General features: G+C 35.1%; 1 protein-coding gene across 2 annotated transcripts in view; it reads right to left on the bottom strand.

Moving 5' to 3' along the window:
* Positions 1–15,685, bottom strand: part of ACVR2A (activin A receptor type 2A) — a 68,509-nt gene that overhangs the window by 14,627 nt on the left and 38,197 nt on the right. The window contains exons 2-5 of one of the 2 annotated variants that reach the window (XM_057400275.1): positions 14,830–15,037; positions 12,387–12,496; positions 10,859–11,013; positions 1,655–1,678 (exon numbers count right to left, since the gene is read on the bottom strand). In XM_057400275.1, coding sequence (XP_057256258.1) covers positions 1,655–1,678; positions 10,859–11,013; positions 12,387–12,496; positions 14,830–15,037 — 497 coding nt within the window. The remainder of the gene's footprint in view (positions 1–1,654; positions 1,679–10,858; positions 11,014–12,386; positions 12,497–14,829; positions 15,038–15,685) is intronic. The other variant, XM_057400276.1, reaches the window with a different exon arrangement.

The following is a 15,685-nucleotide window of genomic DNA, read 5'->3' as shown; positions in this document are numbered from 1 at the left end:
CCAACTAAACAGATTGTTTAAGGACCTGCCCCAACACAGTCTGTCAGCACTTGGGTTTATCTCCAGTTATGTCTTTCATATGGCAACTGAATCAGGTGACTCACCATGTACAACAAAGAGAAAAAAAAAAAAAGACCAATTAGCCAAACAGGGTTGTACACAGACACATTTCCCTTTCCTGGCTCCAAAATATAAACAAGTTCTCAAAATTCCTGACCACACACAATTTTTGTTAAATGGTGCAGTATTTTCCCTTGGTTATATTTATTTTACAGCTTATATTGTGAATAACTTACTGGTTTAAAGCCATGCCCCCCTGTCCTATCCCTACAGGCCCTTGTAAAAAGTCTCCAGCTTTCTTCCCAGCCCACTTAGGTACTAGAAGGGAATAGGGTCAAAAAGTTCTCACTGAAAAACTCTGATGACTGTCTTGGCTGCTTTCTCCCTTTCTCATTTGGGTCTGGTTCATTTTCACCAGCTGATCTGTGAAGTTAAGATCCAAATACTGTAAAAGCAGTCAGAATTCTTAAATTTGTAGTTATTCTAAAATTTACTACAATTTGTATCAAACTACATTTCTTTTAAATAGCATCAATTTTTCTCCTTTCACTCCAAAAAATCCTCTCTTTTATCACAGATTGCAAACATATTCCTTACAGTAATATAAACAAGGTAGTTATTTGTAGTGAAGATACTTCAGCTTCACCCCTAACAAAAATTATGCCAACTGAAGAAAAACAGTAACACAAACAGAAGGAACTCAGCTAACTCTTTACAGATGCAAGATACTCGGGAAAATATCATTTCCATTATATTTTCTTCTAAGTTACAAGACATTACAGCTTTTAGAGAACTAAAGAGACAATGGAAACTGAGCACTCGCATTACAACTCAAATCTCGACTTTTTCAATATCCAATTTAGAAGTCTAGCAATAACGACCAGATTTCTGAATTAACAGTTTTCAGTTACTTGCATTTTCATATAAAGTGTCAGTAGTTTAACACAAGTAAAAATAACTTCTGGGCACTGAGAAAGACGAAGCAGAGACTTAATAGTGAAAGAGTATTTTTCTTCAGGTAATCTATTCCTTCAAGCTCCTGAATCAAAAAAAAAAAACATCACTCAAATCACAACACAAAGACCACACACCTCAAACAGCTGTTGGCATTTCACAGGTGGGAGATGACAACAGACACCCAAAGACAGGACAGGAGTGGGCAGGATGTGCCATGTACTTTCAGGGCAGCCTACCACAACACAATGTGCAGTCTGTACTGGCTGAACTGCTCCCACAGCCCAAGACTGAGGTTATCAGCACATGCTGGCCCAGTGGAGCCCTCACCGCCACTCATACGAAGTGGCACCAGGGTGGAAGTGACACAAAGGCAAGTGGGTAGCTGAAGAACACAAACTGACTACGCTTCGTGTGTTTCATTATCAGTTCCTGAAGGTGTTTAACTTGATAGCCTGAGACACTACAGTAAATTTTAAGAAAGCTATGAACAGCAGACTAAATCTGTTTTTAAACCATGCATGCTTACAAATTTCTTCTCCAAAACACTGACTGGTGAAAAAAGTAATTAATACCAAAACAACTTCTTACATGTCCACAGAAAGTTCCATAACCATGAACAAATATCAATGCATCTTACCTCAATCATTATATGAAAGGCGTGCTTGTAGAGGGGAAAAAACACAGGCAAAAGAAATTACTATATATACCAATAATGGAATGAAAAACAGCTCATAAGAGACAAAATCAATTGTTTGTGAATTAACAACAAAAATATCCCTGGGGATAGCAATACTTCCTTGCACTAATAATGGACAATTTATATATATATATATATATATATACACACACACATAAAAATCCATCATTGATATGTTAGCAAAGTGGGCAGTTAAAGTTATTATTCAAACCCTTTGCTGAATTGATCTTGTAATTAAAACTACAGTTGTCCATTTTAGGTTTATAAACGTTCATGTTTCTACCAAACAGTATATAAAGACATGCAGAAAGTTCATACAAACACAAGTTACACAAGCTTATTTCTTGTTTCCTCACAAGTGTACAGTAGAGGGCAGGGTTGTACTTTTTAAATTCACTGTAATTAGTCACTAGCTGTGGAAAATGAAAACTTTTTAATGTCTGTGTTATAACTAAACCTTTGAAATAAAGAGGTCATCATATACTAGGTCTGTATTACTAAACTTAATCAACAAATCTGGCATGCTAGAGCTGTAACTAGAACAAGTGAACTTGAAAAAACTATATCCAACATCTATAAAGGGAGATTACAGTATTAAAGATTCTTTCAAACAAGTCACACGAGTTCACAGACTGTGGAATGAAATCCATTATAAAAACCTAAGTCCCAGAGCACTGTTGCTGAGACTTAAAACCACATTTTAATGACACACGCTTGTTTGTGTTACTTTCATCTCTTTTTTATTGAACAATTTCATTGCCACTCAAGCAGAGAAGCGCTGAAACACCTTTTTTCCTCCTCCTGTACATCTGCCTCAGCCATTTTCTTTGTCCTTTATAATTTGATCAGATAGATGTTGCAAGAGCATGAAATTCAACACTTGAAGTATTCACCTGCTACGTAACAGCTTTTTCTTCACCCTTTGTCTTTACATTCTTAAGATGCTACAGAGTGGAGGGCCAACAAAAAACTTTTCTCTGCACTTTGAAAACTGTCTAGCACACATTTAAGAATTATCTAAATAATTAATAATAGAAGGGCTGAAGTATTTCTTGAAGGCTAGTTTAGTTGTGAGTCAGATTTATAAATACTATCATAGAGCTTGCAGTCACTGACAGAGAGAGCACTGAAGAACACCAGAGCTAAACAGGACCACTCCATCATTCAGCAGACCACTGGAGATGAGGGTAACACCCACACCAAGAGGATGAAGCAGATTCTTGCAGGACCTGTACAGCCTCTGTAAATACTTTGGGGCATTTCATAAGTGAAAAAAAACCCATACTAAACAAAACCACCCAAATTTTTTTCAGAGAACCTGATGATCTTCACCTTCAAATCTCTCAGAGCTGGTGGTTCCAGTAGAATGACAGCTATTCCACACTTGTTTAGGAGAACTACAAGTAAGATTCTGCAACACTAAGTCCACAAACCACAAGCACAAGTTCCTCCTCCAAGCCCCCCCATATTTCTTTGCCAGAAGCAGCAGCCAAGCAAAATAAAAGTATTAATCTGTGAATGGGATAGGGAATAGCTACTGTATCAGAGTAATAGATCTCTGTGTACTCCTATTTCTCCTAACTCAAGTAAGTCAAAGGACAGACAACTGTTAAAAAAAATGTAAAAAGCATTGCTTGTATGAAATAGTTATTCAATAAATGTCTGGTTTGTGGCTGTAAAAAAAAAAAAAAAAAAAAATTATTTTCCAGGCTTATTTACTATTAAAGTTCTCCAGCTTCTGAGAATTTTTAATTCCTCAGAAATAAGGAAAAGATACACAAAGCCCACCTTTTTGCTCTTACCATAAGGAGGAACTGCAAATATGAAATTGAGAAATGAGTTCTTTTACTGCTCTCTTAAGGGGCTCAACGGCCCCCAAACACTAATAAATTAGACACACATGGAAATTTTGAAAAACGCACATCATAAGCCTCCTGGTTTGAAAATCATTGTCCTTCCCTTTAGACTACAGACCACTGCCTCAGGCTTTTCATCAGAAACGCAAGCATCACCAGTTTAAGCAGTACCAGGTTATTACAGAAACGCAAATAGGTGCAACAACTCTTATAAATTGGCGGTAATCTCCCTCTCCCATTTGTGTAGCTACTATCTATACAAATGTATATAAACACACTAACTTCCTATTTATACCGACTGAAAAATACTTCTAAAGGTTTTATCATGGATTAGGGAAAGTATTATGATATTTATAACCAACTAGAAAAAAAAAACACAAAAAAACAACCCAGCCAAACAAAATGCCCCAAAACCATAAATACCCCAAGCAAAAACACCATCCCAAATAAAAACAAACTCCACAAAAAAATCCAAGCAACGTGGTCTTCTCCAAAGTCTGGGCTACCCACAAATATATCGTGAACTTCAAAAATGTTACAAAAATATTTATAAACATGTGGAATTCTAAAGAAACGCAACTTACTGTATTATAAATTTATTACACTGATTACTTCAGGTGTTCTTAACTACTACCCTAAATATGACATCTGCATCCTCATCCCTCAATCTCTTTGGAGAATACAAGGGTAAAATTAATTATTTTTTTTAGAACTTCTGAAATGTGTAGTTCTCATCCATTTAGTGATATAAAACATTACCTGAAAGACATCAATCTGAAATATTCAGGAAAACGGACTTTATTATGGAAAATTATTAAAAACCTTCTGAAGATAAGAGTACCTGACTGCAGACTTCATCGAGACCAGTACTTTAGCCTTCCTATGATTGTTCCAAAGCACTGTTTTAAGACTATAATCTACATGTGGTCTAATGTAGATTTTGAATATTACTGTTTACAATGAATGAACAGAAGAGAAATCTTCAAGGTAAATTGTATGTAGCACTGTAAAAGCTTCCAGTGTCTTGTCAGTTGTTAAATGCGCATATGCTAAGTCAACATTTACGAGACTAAAACACAAAGTACATAGAGCCTTACCAGATGGATACACATCTTCATGCACCAGTCTCTCAGACCCACTCCATACAGGCCTAATTCTAAAGCTAAACCACCTTTATAATAAGCCAAGAATAAGATACAGTGTAGAAAGCTAAGGTATAGTATTGCAAGTATAGCATACAGGTTAGAATTATTTAGAATTCTGCTTAAATTAATGCAGAAGTAACTTGAAGCTCACACTATAGAAAGACATTTTAAAGCCTCTTTTTTTAACTGTACTTTAGAGTTCCCTTTAGGTTGCTATTCAGGATAAGTCACCTTACACCTGGATTTGTATTTTCTTACCTCTTGAGAAAATAAGAATTTATGGTTTACTTAAATGGAGACAGCTCATTCTGAAGGTGAATGGAAAACACAGGGAAGTAGTTGGGTGGGGTTTTTGGGGGGTTGGGTTTCTGGTTTTTTTTTAACGGATTTTAAAGCTATCAAAGCTTAGAATCAAAGGTCTGGATCTGGTCATACACAGAACATTTAAAAAGCAACACTATAAACTTGGTTTTCAATTGTTTGTCATACAAATTATTCCCCCTGTTAAAAGATTTTAAGGAGCTGCCTGTATTGTAAGAGCCCATAAATTAAACAAAGAAAAAGGGAAAAAGACACAGTTACAAGCTATTTACCTACTACACATTAAGGTCTCTTCATCTATAACAACTTTACTTCTGTATTCTTACGGTGTCCCTATATTTATGGTTTTTTTTTTGGTTTTGGGGTTTCTTTTTTTTTTCCTTTCCTTTATACAACCATATCATGGTTATGCCTCTTGGACCAAAACCAAAGGATAATGCCAGACCTTCCTCCTGTGTCAGTCCAGCTGTTGTTAGCAACTATAAAAGAAATTCTTATTAGCCCTCAAGATACGAAATGCAAAATTAGAGAACGTGAAATCATTCGCAGATCTAACAGTTCAAATCCAGAGGTCATTCAGCTATTCCTTTTAATACTAACACTTTATATGTTAATCATTCATTAACCACCGATATGTACCCAAAAAACAAATCCCTCCTAGCTAGCCACAAGCTCTCAGTCTTTTTTTTTAATTTTTACTCTAAGCTCCAGCTTTTCTTTGTTGATCAATCTTTTTCCCATTTCATGTAAGCATTTGGCTTCTCCTTCATGCATTTTTCAAGTAGCTATTAATCTTCCCAGGTTTGGAATAAGTCCTAAAAACACCTCTCCCTTTCTTATTCTTCATTTTTCAAGTATTATTTTATTAAAATATCTGTAACAACAAGAAAAATAGTATGGCTGGAAAACAAAATCCGGAAAAAATCCCTAACAATTTAATTTCTTCATCCTTTTTCAGCAGCCAACTGTGTGACAAAGGGATAAAGGTTATCTCGGAAATTTTAAGCATACCAGGTATTTGATGTGCTGAAAGTCAATTTAGAGAATGGAAACAACAAATGAAAACCTTTTTCCTATACCAACTACAAAAAATTTACTGTTACTAATTACTTTTTTTTTGAAAACAAACCTCAAGTTACACACACTCACCAAACTTGACACAGGTCTGGTGCCCTAGACCAGATGTATGAGGTTACAAACTACAGCTAAGAGCAGTGCTTGTTCTGTTATTTTGTTCTCATCCTTTTCATTTCCAACACAGAATTTAGTTTTCCACTCCTACATATGCTGTCGGACCTGCAGTCAGTTCAGAATCTGTCTTGCTTCTATTGCTACTAGAGATTTTTCTTCATCATTACTCCCCTTGCACTATGTGATGCCGTTTTCAATTCTAATTTCTTACAGCTTAAACCGAAATACCAAAACCATGACATAGCTACAGAAACCTACTCATACTTGGGTGTCTTCAGAAAGAGATACACTAAAGAAAGACTATCATGGTATAGTAGTGAAGGGAGCCATACCAAAATGGCATCAACTAAAATTAGAAGGGGTTTTTATGTTCAAATAACCCCTCTTCCCCCACAGAAAAAAAATGAGACCTCTTTATATATCTTTTATATATATCTCTTTATACAGATCTCTTTACATTTCACACATGTGCTTCTATACTATTCTTAATTCTTGGTTCATATAGCACGACATTGAAGACCAGGGACATTTTCCATCTATATAGGACCAGTGAGGTTCATCCTCATGGAGGAAGGGAGAAGCAACACATAAAAGATCATTGTACTTAATATTGGGAATGATAGGTGAAAAGCTTAAATGAAGTGATACATAGGGGTTAAAAGCAGAAGACATAGTTGTATTTAACTATGCAATCCTCCACTCTGAGGAGAGAAAGAAATGGTAATTCCTAGCAACTAACCCTGCTTTTATAGGCATGCTAATAGACAGGATCTGTCCATTCTGAGTTTTTAAATTTCTGGTAACACCAAACAGGCCTAGACCAGGGCTTTTTTGTGATTAGTGATTAAAAACATGAAGTATCTTTAACCCAAGTAATTTCAAATGTTCCAGAAGAAAGCACAAAAATAGGTTATGAAGACATTATGTGAATCTGTAAAGCTTTTTTCAACCCTCTCAACATATGACTCTTACTTTAAAAACAACACAAAACAAAAAAAGCAACTCTGTGATCCAGTAAGATATTCATAACTTGAGCACTCAACAGAAAGTACAAGAGGTTAATCTCTCTTTGTACAGTAGGGATGTAAAATGTTGGAAGCCACAGCTCTGTGAACTGATAAAACCCAGAAGTGTTAACTTGTGTCAGTTACACTATAAAATAGGTTAAGGCCCTATCTATCAGTTGACAAAGTGGTAACACCACAGTTGTAATTAGCATTGACTGACAACTCTGGCCCAAGCTCAAGAGATGTAAAAAAATAAATGAGCATAACATATCAACTCCTTGCCATCCACATTTGTATTTCTACCAGGAATATTAGTAGGATGCTGTGGAGATATCCAAACTAATTTAAGAGTGAAAGCCTTTGTCTGCAAAGACAATACTGCTTCATTTTCAGTGTATCTGGAATTCATGAGTGAAAATTAACTGGGTGAGAGTCTTTTTATATGAAAAAACACAAATTCAAATATTTAAAATACTCATCTATTTTTGGTAAGTTTATCAGACATATGAATAGATGTTTGCAGCACGATTAAATCAAATATAAATAAGAAAATGAAATGGTTCTTTCAAACCACTTGACGTATGTATTTAGCAAATTTACACTTGTTAATAACTCATTTAAGGACTGAGAGTGACAGATTTTCTACATTTTGACAGATTTAACTGGATAGCACCCCACACGATAAAGTGAAGCATACAGTTAACAGCACAAACAAGAGAGAGAGTAGTATGGAAGCAAAGACTAATGGGAGCAACAGGAGCAAGGACAGGTCCCTGCACCAACACCTCGAAGCAGTTCTGCTGTGGCTGCTCCTGAAACATGCCTCCGGACCCGGCGAGCGCTCCAGGCTCAGGCACCGGCAAGGAGCATCTCAGCAGTTACCTGCTCTCATAGCCCCCTTGGACTCTCTACCCAAATAACTGAAGGAAAGCAGGACTGAAACATGTAAGGAGCAAACAAAAATATCTGCTGCTTTCCAGTCTGAAACCGAACATATAAACTAACTCTTCCGTATGAAATTTTAAAGTAAGTATGTAGATTCAAAGGGAATATAAAGTTAACGTAAACCACGAGGCTGTGAACTCAGCTCAGTTTGTGTAGGTAATGCCTGTCTGATACATGCATCTACCATGAATTACATTCAAAGGAAAATGAATGTTGTTTGCCTTTACTCAGATGTTTGTCCTTTATATTTCACTACAGGTTCAAAAATAAAATTTCTCCTAGCATTTTTTTTTAACCATTCCAAACCATTTCTTTCCCTTTTGCACACTGATTATTTTCATTTACTTACACCTTGTCTTAATTCTTCAAAAATGTCTTTCTTCAATGCTTCCTCATTTTTATCTTTCACTTACTCATCTATCCTTTAATTTTTACTGAAAGAAAGATTAGTACCAGGGCTTGCTGTACCTAAGTACTCCCACCACCCCACCTTCTGGGAAGAGCGTAGAAGATAACCTTTATCTGCATCTCATACAGAGAAATCCCCATTTTCTAGCAAGTATCTGTTACACATGTGATCTAGCCATTTGCTACAGAAAGATTTAAAAAATAAATCATTTGCCTACAAACTCTAATCATGTCCTAATTATTGATATAATATTATTTTTAATATATTAATCACAAAAATATTTAAATGTTTGTTTCATAGTTATAAAATTACTAACACTTTTCCCTCTCTTCCTGCTTCCTCTGCCTCCTGTTCAAATCAGCTCTAATCAAATTTAAAGTGGGAAATACTGCTCTGCTGCATATAGAAGAATATTTATATAATCTATTTGCATAATAATTTAGTTTTTCAGGCAGAAGCAGCTTTTCCTGACGTTCCACATCAAACCTTAATGCCTATTTACCACAAGATAAGAAAAATGTTATTATACCATAACTAGCTCAAGCACCAACATATACTTATCCCAACAGATACAATCTGAGTATTTTGTTAACAAAACAGGTTATTACCCTATTTATTAAAAATCTATGATGTGTCCACTCCTGTACCAAACAAACCATGCAAGAAAAGAATTGCTGCTGAAAGAAGGAAGATGAAAAAAAATCCAGTTCTTGATCTCTCACACATATTAACATTTGTTTGCTTTTCTATCACTTTATCCTTTACTTATTGAAGTCTAGAAAGGAAACCACCTGCTGAATTTTTCACAGAACTAGCAGTTATGAAGTTATGAATTTGTTCTTACAGTGAAGTTTACCAGGTTGTTATCAAGTCCTGAATACATAAAAACTGAGATGGATGAAGTGATTATGCTAACAGATTGCATGAAGTTTGAGGATTTGCAATACTTTCGCAAGGACAGGAAACATACTTTTTTCCTCTAAATTATGTTCTTTTCATTTGGCAAGAACATATGCGCACTGCTTCCCCCCAAATTTTCCTTATCACTACTAAACTGAAATCAAACCAATTTTATGTATCAACGACATGCAACACTTCTTCCCAAACAACCTGAAATCAAGCAGTTAACACTGAAAATATCACAGAAACCGGGGGTACAGAGCAGATACATATTAATCCTTTTTAAATGCAATCCTACAAAAAAACAGCAAATGTTTTGATTTTATTTATCCCAAATAGCATCACTGTATGAGAGACAATGTATTATAAGTGGTCACTGCCCTGAGCTAGGAAGCTCAAGTTCAAGTCCTGCTGCAAAAACCCAAGTCGTGTGGGATCCTGGGTAAGTTGTTTACCTGTTTCCACTACCACATTTTGTTCATCTTTCCTACTTCGGTCTGAACAATTTACTGCCTTAATTCTTTTCATAAAAGTCTTCTAATCTCAACTGAATCTCTAGACATAACTGAAGGGAGAGGAATTCTGGCATTAATACTAATTACACCTCCAGAATAAGCTGGAGCCATACAACAGCAGGAACTATGCACACACAGCCATAAAGTGTTTGTTTTGATGCTTCAAATTTGGAGACCAGAATCGTAATATTTTCTAAGTAGAACACAAACACTGCTAAAGCTAAAAAATTTAGGACAAAACAGAAAATACATAAACAAGAGGAAAAAGACTATATGAATCACAGTGAGGCCATGAGCTGAGCTAAGCCCTAGAACTATGCTTCAACTGAAGTTTTCCTTTTAGCTGATACCTGTATCCCAGTCATTTGATTTTTAAAAAAATTGCTAAGCTTTTACTAGTTGCTATTTTCTGTTCACTGCAACTTGCCATTATGAATTACCATCTCTCCTTCACTTTTGTTTTAAGCTAGACATTAAATAAAGCTCAACCCTAAGTACCTGAGTGCAGCTGTACACAACTTTAAGACAAGGAGTCCTTTTAACTATGTGGGCGCACAAACTTCCTACATCTCCTGGATCTTTGCCATCTGAAGTTTTGTGTTTAGTTTTTATCCTCCCAAATACACAGATGTGTAAAAACATTTAGTTTCTCAGACATTCAAAGACCAATTAATTAAAGAGATAGGGCTATTTAAGTAAAGCTTAATTTTCTGCTTTTGTGGATAGCAAGCATTAGCACCTTTAAACCAGGAAAGTAACAGAAGACTTCAGCCACGTGGCAGATGCACACCCCTTTCTCCCCTTTTCAGAAAATGGTTTTACTGTTCAAAAAACCAAAATAATGCAGTGACTTACTTGGGTTGGAACGAGTACTGGAGGATATGCCAGCTTGTGATGTCTATACATCCAAAATGAAAAGAGCACAATCACTGCAATTCCCATTATAGGCACCAATGAATAAAGCAAGGTATTGAACAGAGGTGGCTTAGGTGTAACAGGATTGGAAGTTGCTGAAGAAAAAAAACAACACAAAAGGACACAGCTTTTAAGGAACAAAAATCATCCACTGTTTGAGATGTCCAGCGTCCTGATCTTATAAAAATTTTTGCAATCAGCACAACAGGATAACAATACTTGATTAAATACTCTAATAGAAACAGACTCATATTTATTAAAAAGTAGCATCTTGGAAAGAAATAATTTAGGTCCCCAGTACACATCAGCCCATCTAACTCTTCTTGTGCTTTTAAGCTCTGCGTATCTACAGTGTGTAAGAGATGTCTGTATTTTTAAAAGACTGCAAGAATGCCATTGCCTAATGAATAAAAAAAGAACCAATACAGAGGTTTAATCTTTGGAATGTATACAATAATATGGCATTAATAAGAAGAGGCCAGAAGTAATCTGCCAACATCCCTACATGCTACTGACTTGCTGACAGTAAAAGTTCTCTAGCTGAAGACACTTCCATGCAGCCCTGAGAAAGGCTCCAGAGAAACCCTGCCTCAGAGGCAGCTGGGGCAGGGGCAGCCACAGGCAGACCCCTGGGGCAAAAGAGCTTTCATGACAGTGAAGAAGAATGTCAATTATTGCCTTTGCAGTATTACTGACAAAAATGACAAAAATATCTCTTGGGTCAACAAAGGCCATTTTAATCTCACAGACATTTAATTTCAGAAACAACTTCCTCTATTTGGTACACAAGACATCTGCTGTTTTCAGTTCACTTATTAACATTATTCAGTTTTCCAGTAAAGATTAGATTATTGAGTGAGATATGCAAGAATAATCAAATAATTTTTATTTTTTTTTTTAAACAATTATTTTTTAAGTCTGGATATCTGATTTTCTTCATAACCTGGGAGGAAATCCTTTCTCCCTTTCTAAAGGTTATTGTGTCAATTCACAGAGGAACTCAAAGGTCCAATTAGTTCAAAGAAATAGAGCACTGTTTCAAGAAGAAGAGCATTCATAGGCTGGTACATGCATTTAAGGAAGATACAGCTTTTAGCCCAATGATTTATGGGCACTTACAGAAGCTTAACTATACAATTAAAGTAAGATTTGACAGTAACTTCTGTATCATAAAACAGCCAGTAATTTCAGATTATCCTTCCTTCTCACCCTCAGAAAAGAGCTAAAGTATCTTTTATCAATATAAATTACTTCTAGTACAGAGACCATTAAAAATAGAAGACACAAACTGGCAATTTTCTAGGTTCTTTATGTGAATGCACATGGTACTATCATGCAGGAATCGGAAACCTTCTGGCAGGAAAAGAAACATCACAACGGAAAATTCTTATCTCCTCAACATACATGCTATTAAATATTTCTGAACTCAGAAAAGCCGTTCCTTCAAAAATGCATCAAACTAACTTACGTTGTGTGACCTCCATTTCTGGAAAATAGAAAAAGCGTTCATTACACATGTTGCCTTCACAACAACAGAAAAACACTTCAGGGCTGTCTTTCTTCTCTATGCAATCATTCCTATAAAAGATAATAATAAAAATCTTACTAATTTTAATTTGGGAGGGAGGGTAGTGTTTAAGAGAAAACATACACTCGTATTTAAAATTTAAAGAGAACTTCATTAAATAATCCTGGACAACATACTACCCAATTAAGAGTAAAACCTGAAGAAACAGATTAAAATTTTGTTATTTTGTATTGCAGTGAAATATCATTGAAACTGAAATAGCACATTTTTGTAATTCTTAAGATAAAAGTAAAGAAAACCACCAACAGGATACTGAAGAACAGTCTGCAGTCTAGATTTAAATAGGACAAATGATCAAACGGCTAATGCTTAAACATAATCTCACAGTACTGGGTTGTAAGGGCTGGAGATGAGTGAGGAGGAGAATTTTTTAATTTTAGGGGAAAAAAAAAAGATAACAAAATTTCTAAATTTCTACAATTTCCCCTGCCTACATTATGCACAGGGATAGGGCTTATTCCATCCCATCAGTTAAATGCAGGAAAGGAGTTCTATTAACAAATAAGCTGAAACTATTCAAGTCAGGAAAGAAAAACAGGCATCATGCAGGAGACAACTTGACAGCAGAAAGAAAAGAATCTGAAAATCCTGCAGAAATAATTGAGGATTGTAAATGCAGCTGAAGACTGTCAAAAAAGTTTTCGGTTCAGCTTCAAAAATTAGGGTTATTTTATAGAACCAGCTATTACAATTACACTCTACTGTAACTTCTATGAAACATTTATTCTTTGATGTTCTTAATCTGCAGTTGTTTGGAGTTCATCACACTGTAACTCGCTGTTCACTAAACCACTCTTCACTCCCAGAGATAAGATCTTGTTTATTAATGGATATTTTAGATGAACACTGCAGTATGCATTCCTACAAGATACAGCTAATGATGTCTTAAAGCCAAACAAATTTTTACTCAATTTTTAACTATTTCCTTCCCATCCTTCCTGCATTTTATTTCTTTTTCCATTGTTTTTTAGTTTGCTCAAGGAAGAATTTAATATAATGTGAAACTAATTGGATAACAATAGTACAGAACCAAATTCTTTTTCCAAATAAAAAAATTCTATTTCCATCCTGAAAGTTTTACATTTAGCAGAAATTAACTTAGTTCAGAAACTGTAACATCCCCACTTCTTCTGCAAAGCCACAACTAAGAATGGAATTTTTTATTTTTTTTTAAAAAGAAGGACCCCCAGAAAAAAAAAAGGAACACAAAACCCATGCAAACCAAGAACAAACCAATACTTTCCCATTCTCAGTGTCTTACAGTTACTAGATATTAGTAGCAATGAATAAGGTTTCTTTAAAATTGTCCTTCGCCTTCCAGCATAGCTGAATTTCAATTATGCTGTGCAAGCAAGCTTGCAGATGCTTTACTACTTCTCTGAGAAACGTATAAATCAGTACCACTGTTCAATTTAGCTTTAAACTGTCATTAAAGGACAAAACATCCTAGTGCGTGGTGAAATTTTATTTGGTTGAAATTACTATAATGATTTCTTCTACTCATTCAACATTAAAGAAACACAAGAAGAGAATTTTCTAAAATATTGCTAAAAAACAAATTCTAGGTACATTTTAATGAAGATGCTTTATGCATTTATTTTCTTCTCTCCCTTTCCAAGCAACTATTTTTTGGTCAAATAAAACTTACTACAGTACTTCAGAGAACTATAATACCACTTCTTAAGAGAGTCACGACCTTTTTTCAGCCCCTATCTAACAAACCTCAAGTCCTGCTGTTACTGCTCACGGGTACTTGCTACACCATCTGCTATTAAAAAAAAAAGAAAAGACAAAAAAGACCGGAATTCTAGAATATTCAGTGTCTCCCAGTTGCCACTGAGGTGAGCTTTTTAATAAAATCAGCAAAATACTTTATGTAAAGAGCAGACACAAAGCACTGACTTTCCTACGCCAAAGATGTTGGAAAAGTGAACTACAGAATTCTGCATTCTGGTTCAGGAACTACATTTGCACTGTTGGCAATAACAGGCAATAACAAGTCATTAGAAAATCTATTATTAATGGCCAAAAAAAATAAATTAAATACGTGGATTTTAATATTTATTAAGTCAATAAGAAAAGGTAAAGCATGCTATTATGCAAACAAGACAAAGCACTTCAATAAGGTTGGGCCCCTAAACACAGGTATGCAAGGAGAGAAAAAAAAAAAATGTGCATGCATGTATCTAAAAAGGAAACTATTCAAAATCTACTGTATTATGTCTCAAGTACTGATGGCAGAGAGGAGGATTTAAAAATTACAGACAGGTATAATAGTTTAAAATGAAAAATAAATTTAAAATTTATAGGAAAACTTACTTACCTATCATAACAATTGATGTCATCTAGCCAGCAACCCTGCTTCACAATTTCAATTGATCCAGAAATATTCTTCCATGTAGCAAAACAGTGTCGTCTTTTATCTTTATCACCATAACAAGGTTCAATACCACTGCGATTTGTCTTATCTTTTTCCCAATTAGCATTGTAGTAGATACACTCTTGTGTTTCTGATCTGCCAAGTATGGCACCTTTTAGGAATGAAAAGTAAATCACAATTAAACGGCATTCTGAAGGATAAGCCATATGAACAGTCAAAACCAGGATGTACTAAAATATACAATATGCTTTCTCCCCTCCTTTTTTTTTTTTAATAAAGAAAGAAAATATTTAGCTTTGACAAGCATTCCAAGTAAGTGTTGAAACATAAAACAAAGATCTTCTGTTAAGTCAAACAGTGACTTGGATAACTTAACAAAATTTGAAGAAATAAAGAACAAGTTATGGCAAGATTTTTCCCTGAATAGCAACAGCAGAGAAAATTTAAAATACTCAATTTAGTTATATTAGCTGAACAAGAAATTTTAGCAAGTAGACTTTACCAAAAGGCATTTTTATCTCTTATTACAAGCGCAAAAAAAGCAGGTTGTACATCTTAGAAACCTAAACCTAACCAATGAATTCAGTTTTAAACCATCAACATCTTTTCCCCTAGCTTTCATCTGTGATGTGGTTTCTTAACACAAAGCACTGAAGAATAAGACACACTATGCTAAAACAGTATTTTTTATGCCTTTCTGATTTGCCAAGTGAGCAACTGGATTGAGACTGATAGGTGTGAGGCAACAGCCCCACACTGCCAAGGACAGTGCTGGGTTTCTGTTCCCACCCAGTGAATC

This window comes from Pezoporus wallicus, unplaced genomic scaffold (genome assembly GCF_028554395.1).
Source record: "Pezoporus wallicus isolate ANWC-B61680 ecotype Strahan unplaced genomic scaffold, APGP_CSIRO_Pwel_v1 contig_6807, whole genome shotgun sequence".
Classification (NCBI taxonomy): domain Eukaryota; kingdom Metazoa; phylum Chordata; class Aves; order Psittaciformes; family Psittacidae; genus Pezoporus; species Pezoporus wallicus.
The sequence above is the reverse complement of the archived record's forward strand: the minus strand, read 5'-3'. Positions and strand labels throughout refer to the sequence as shown.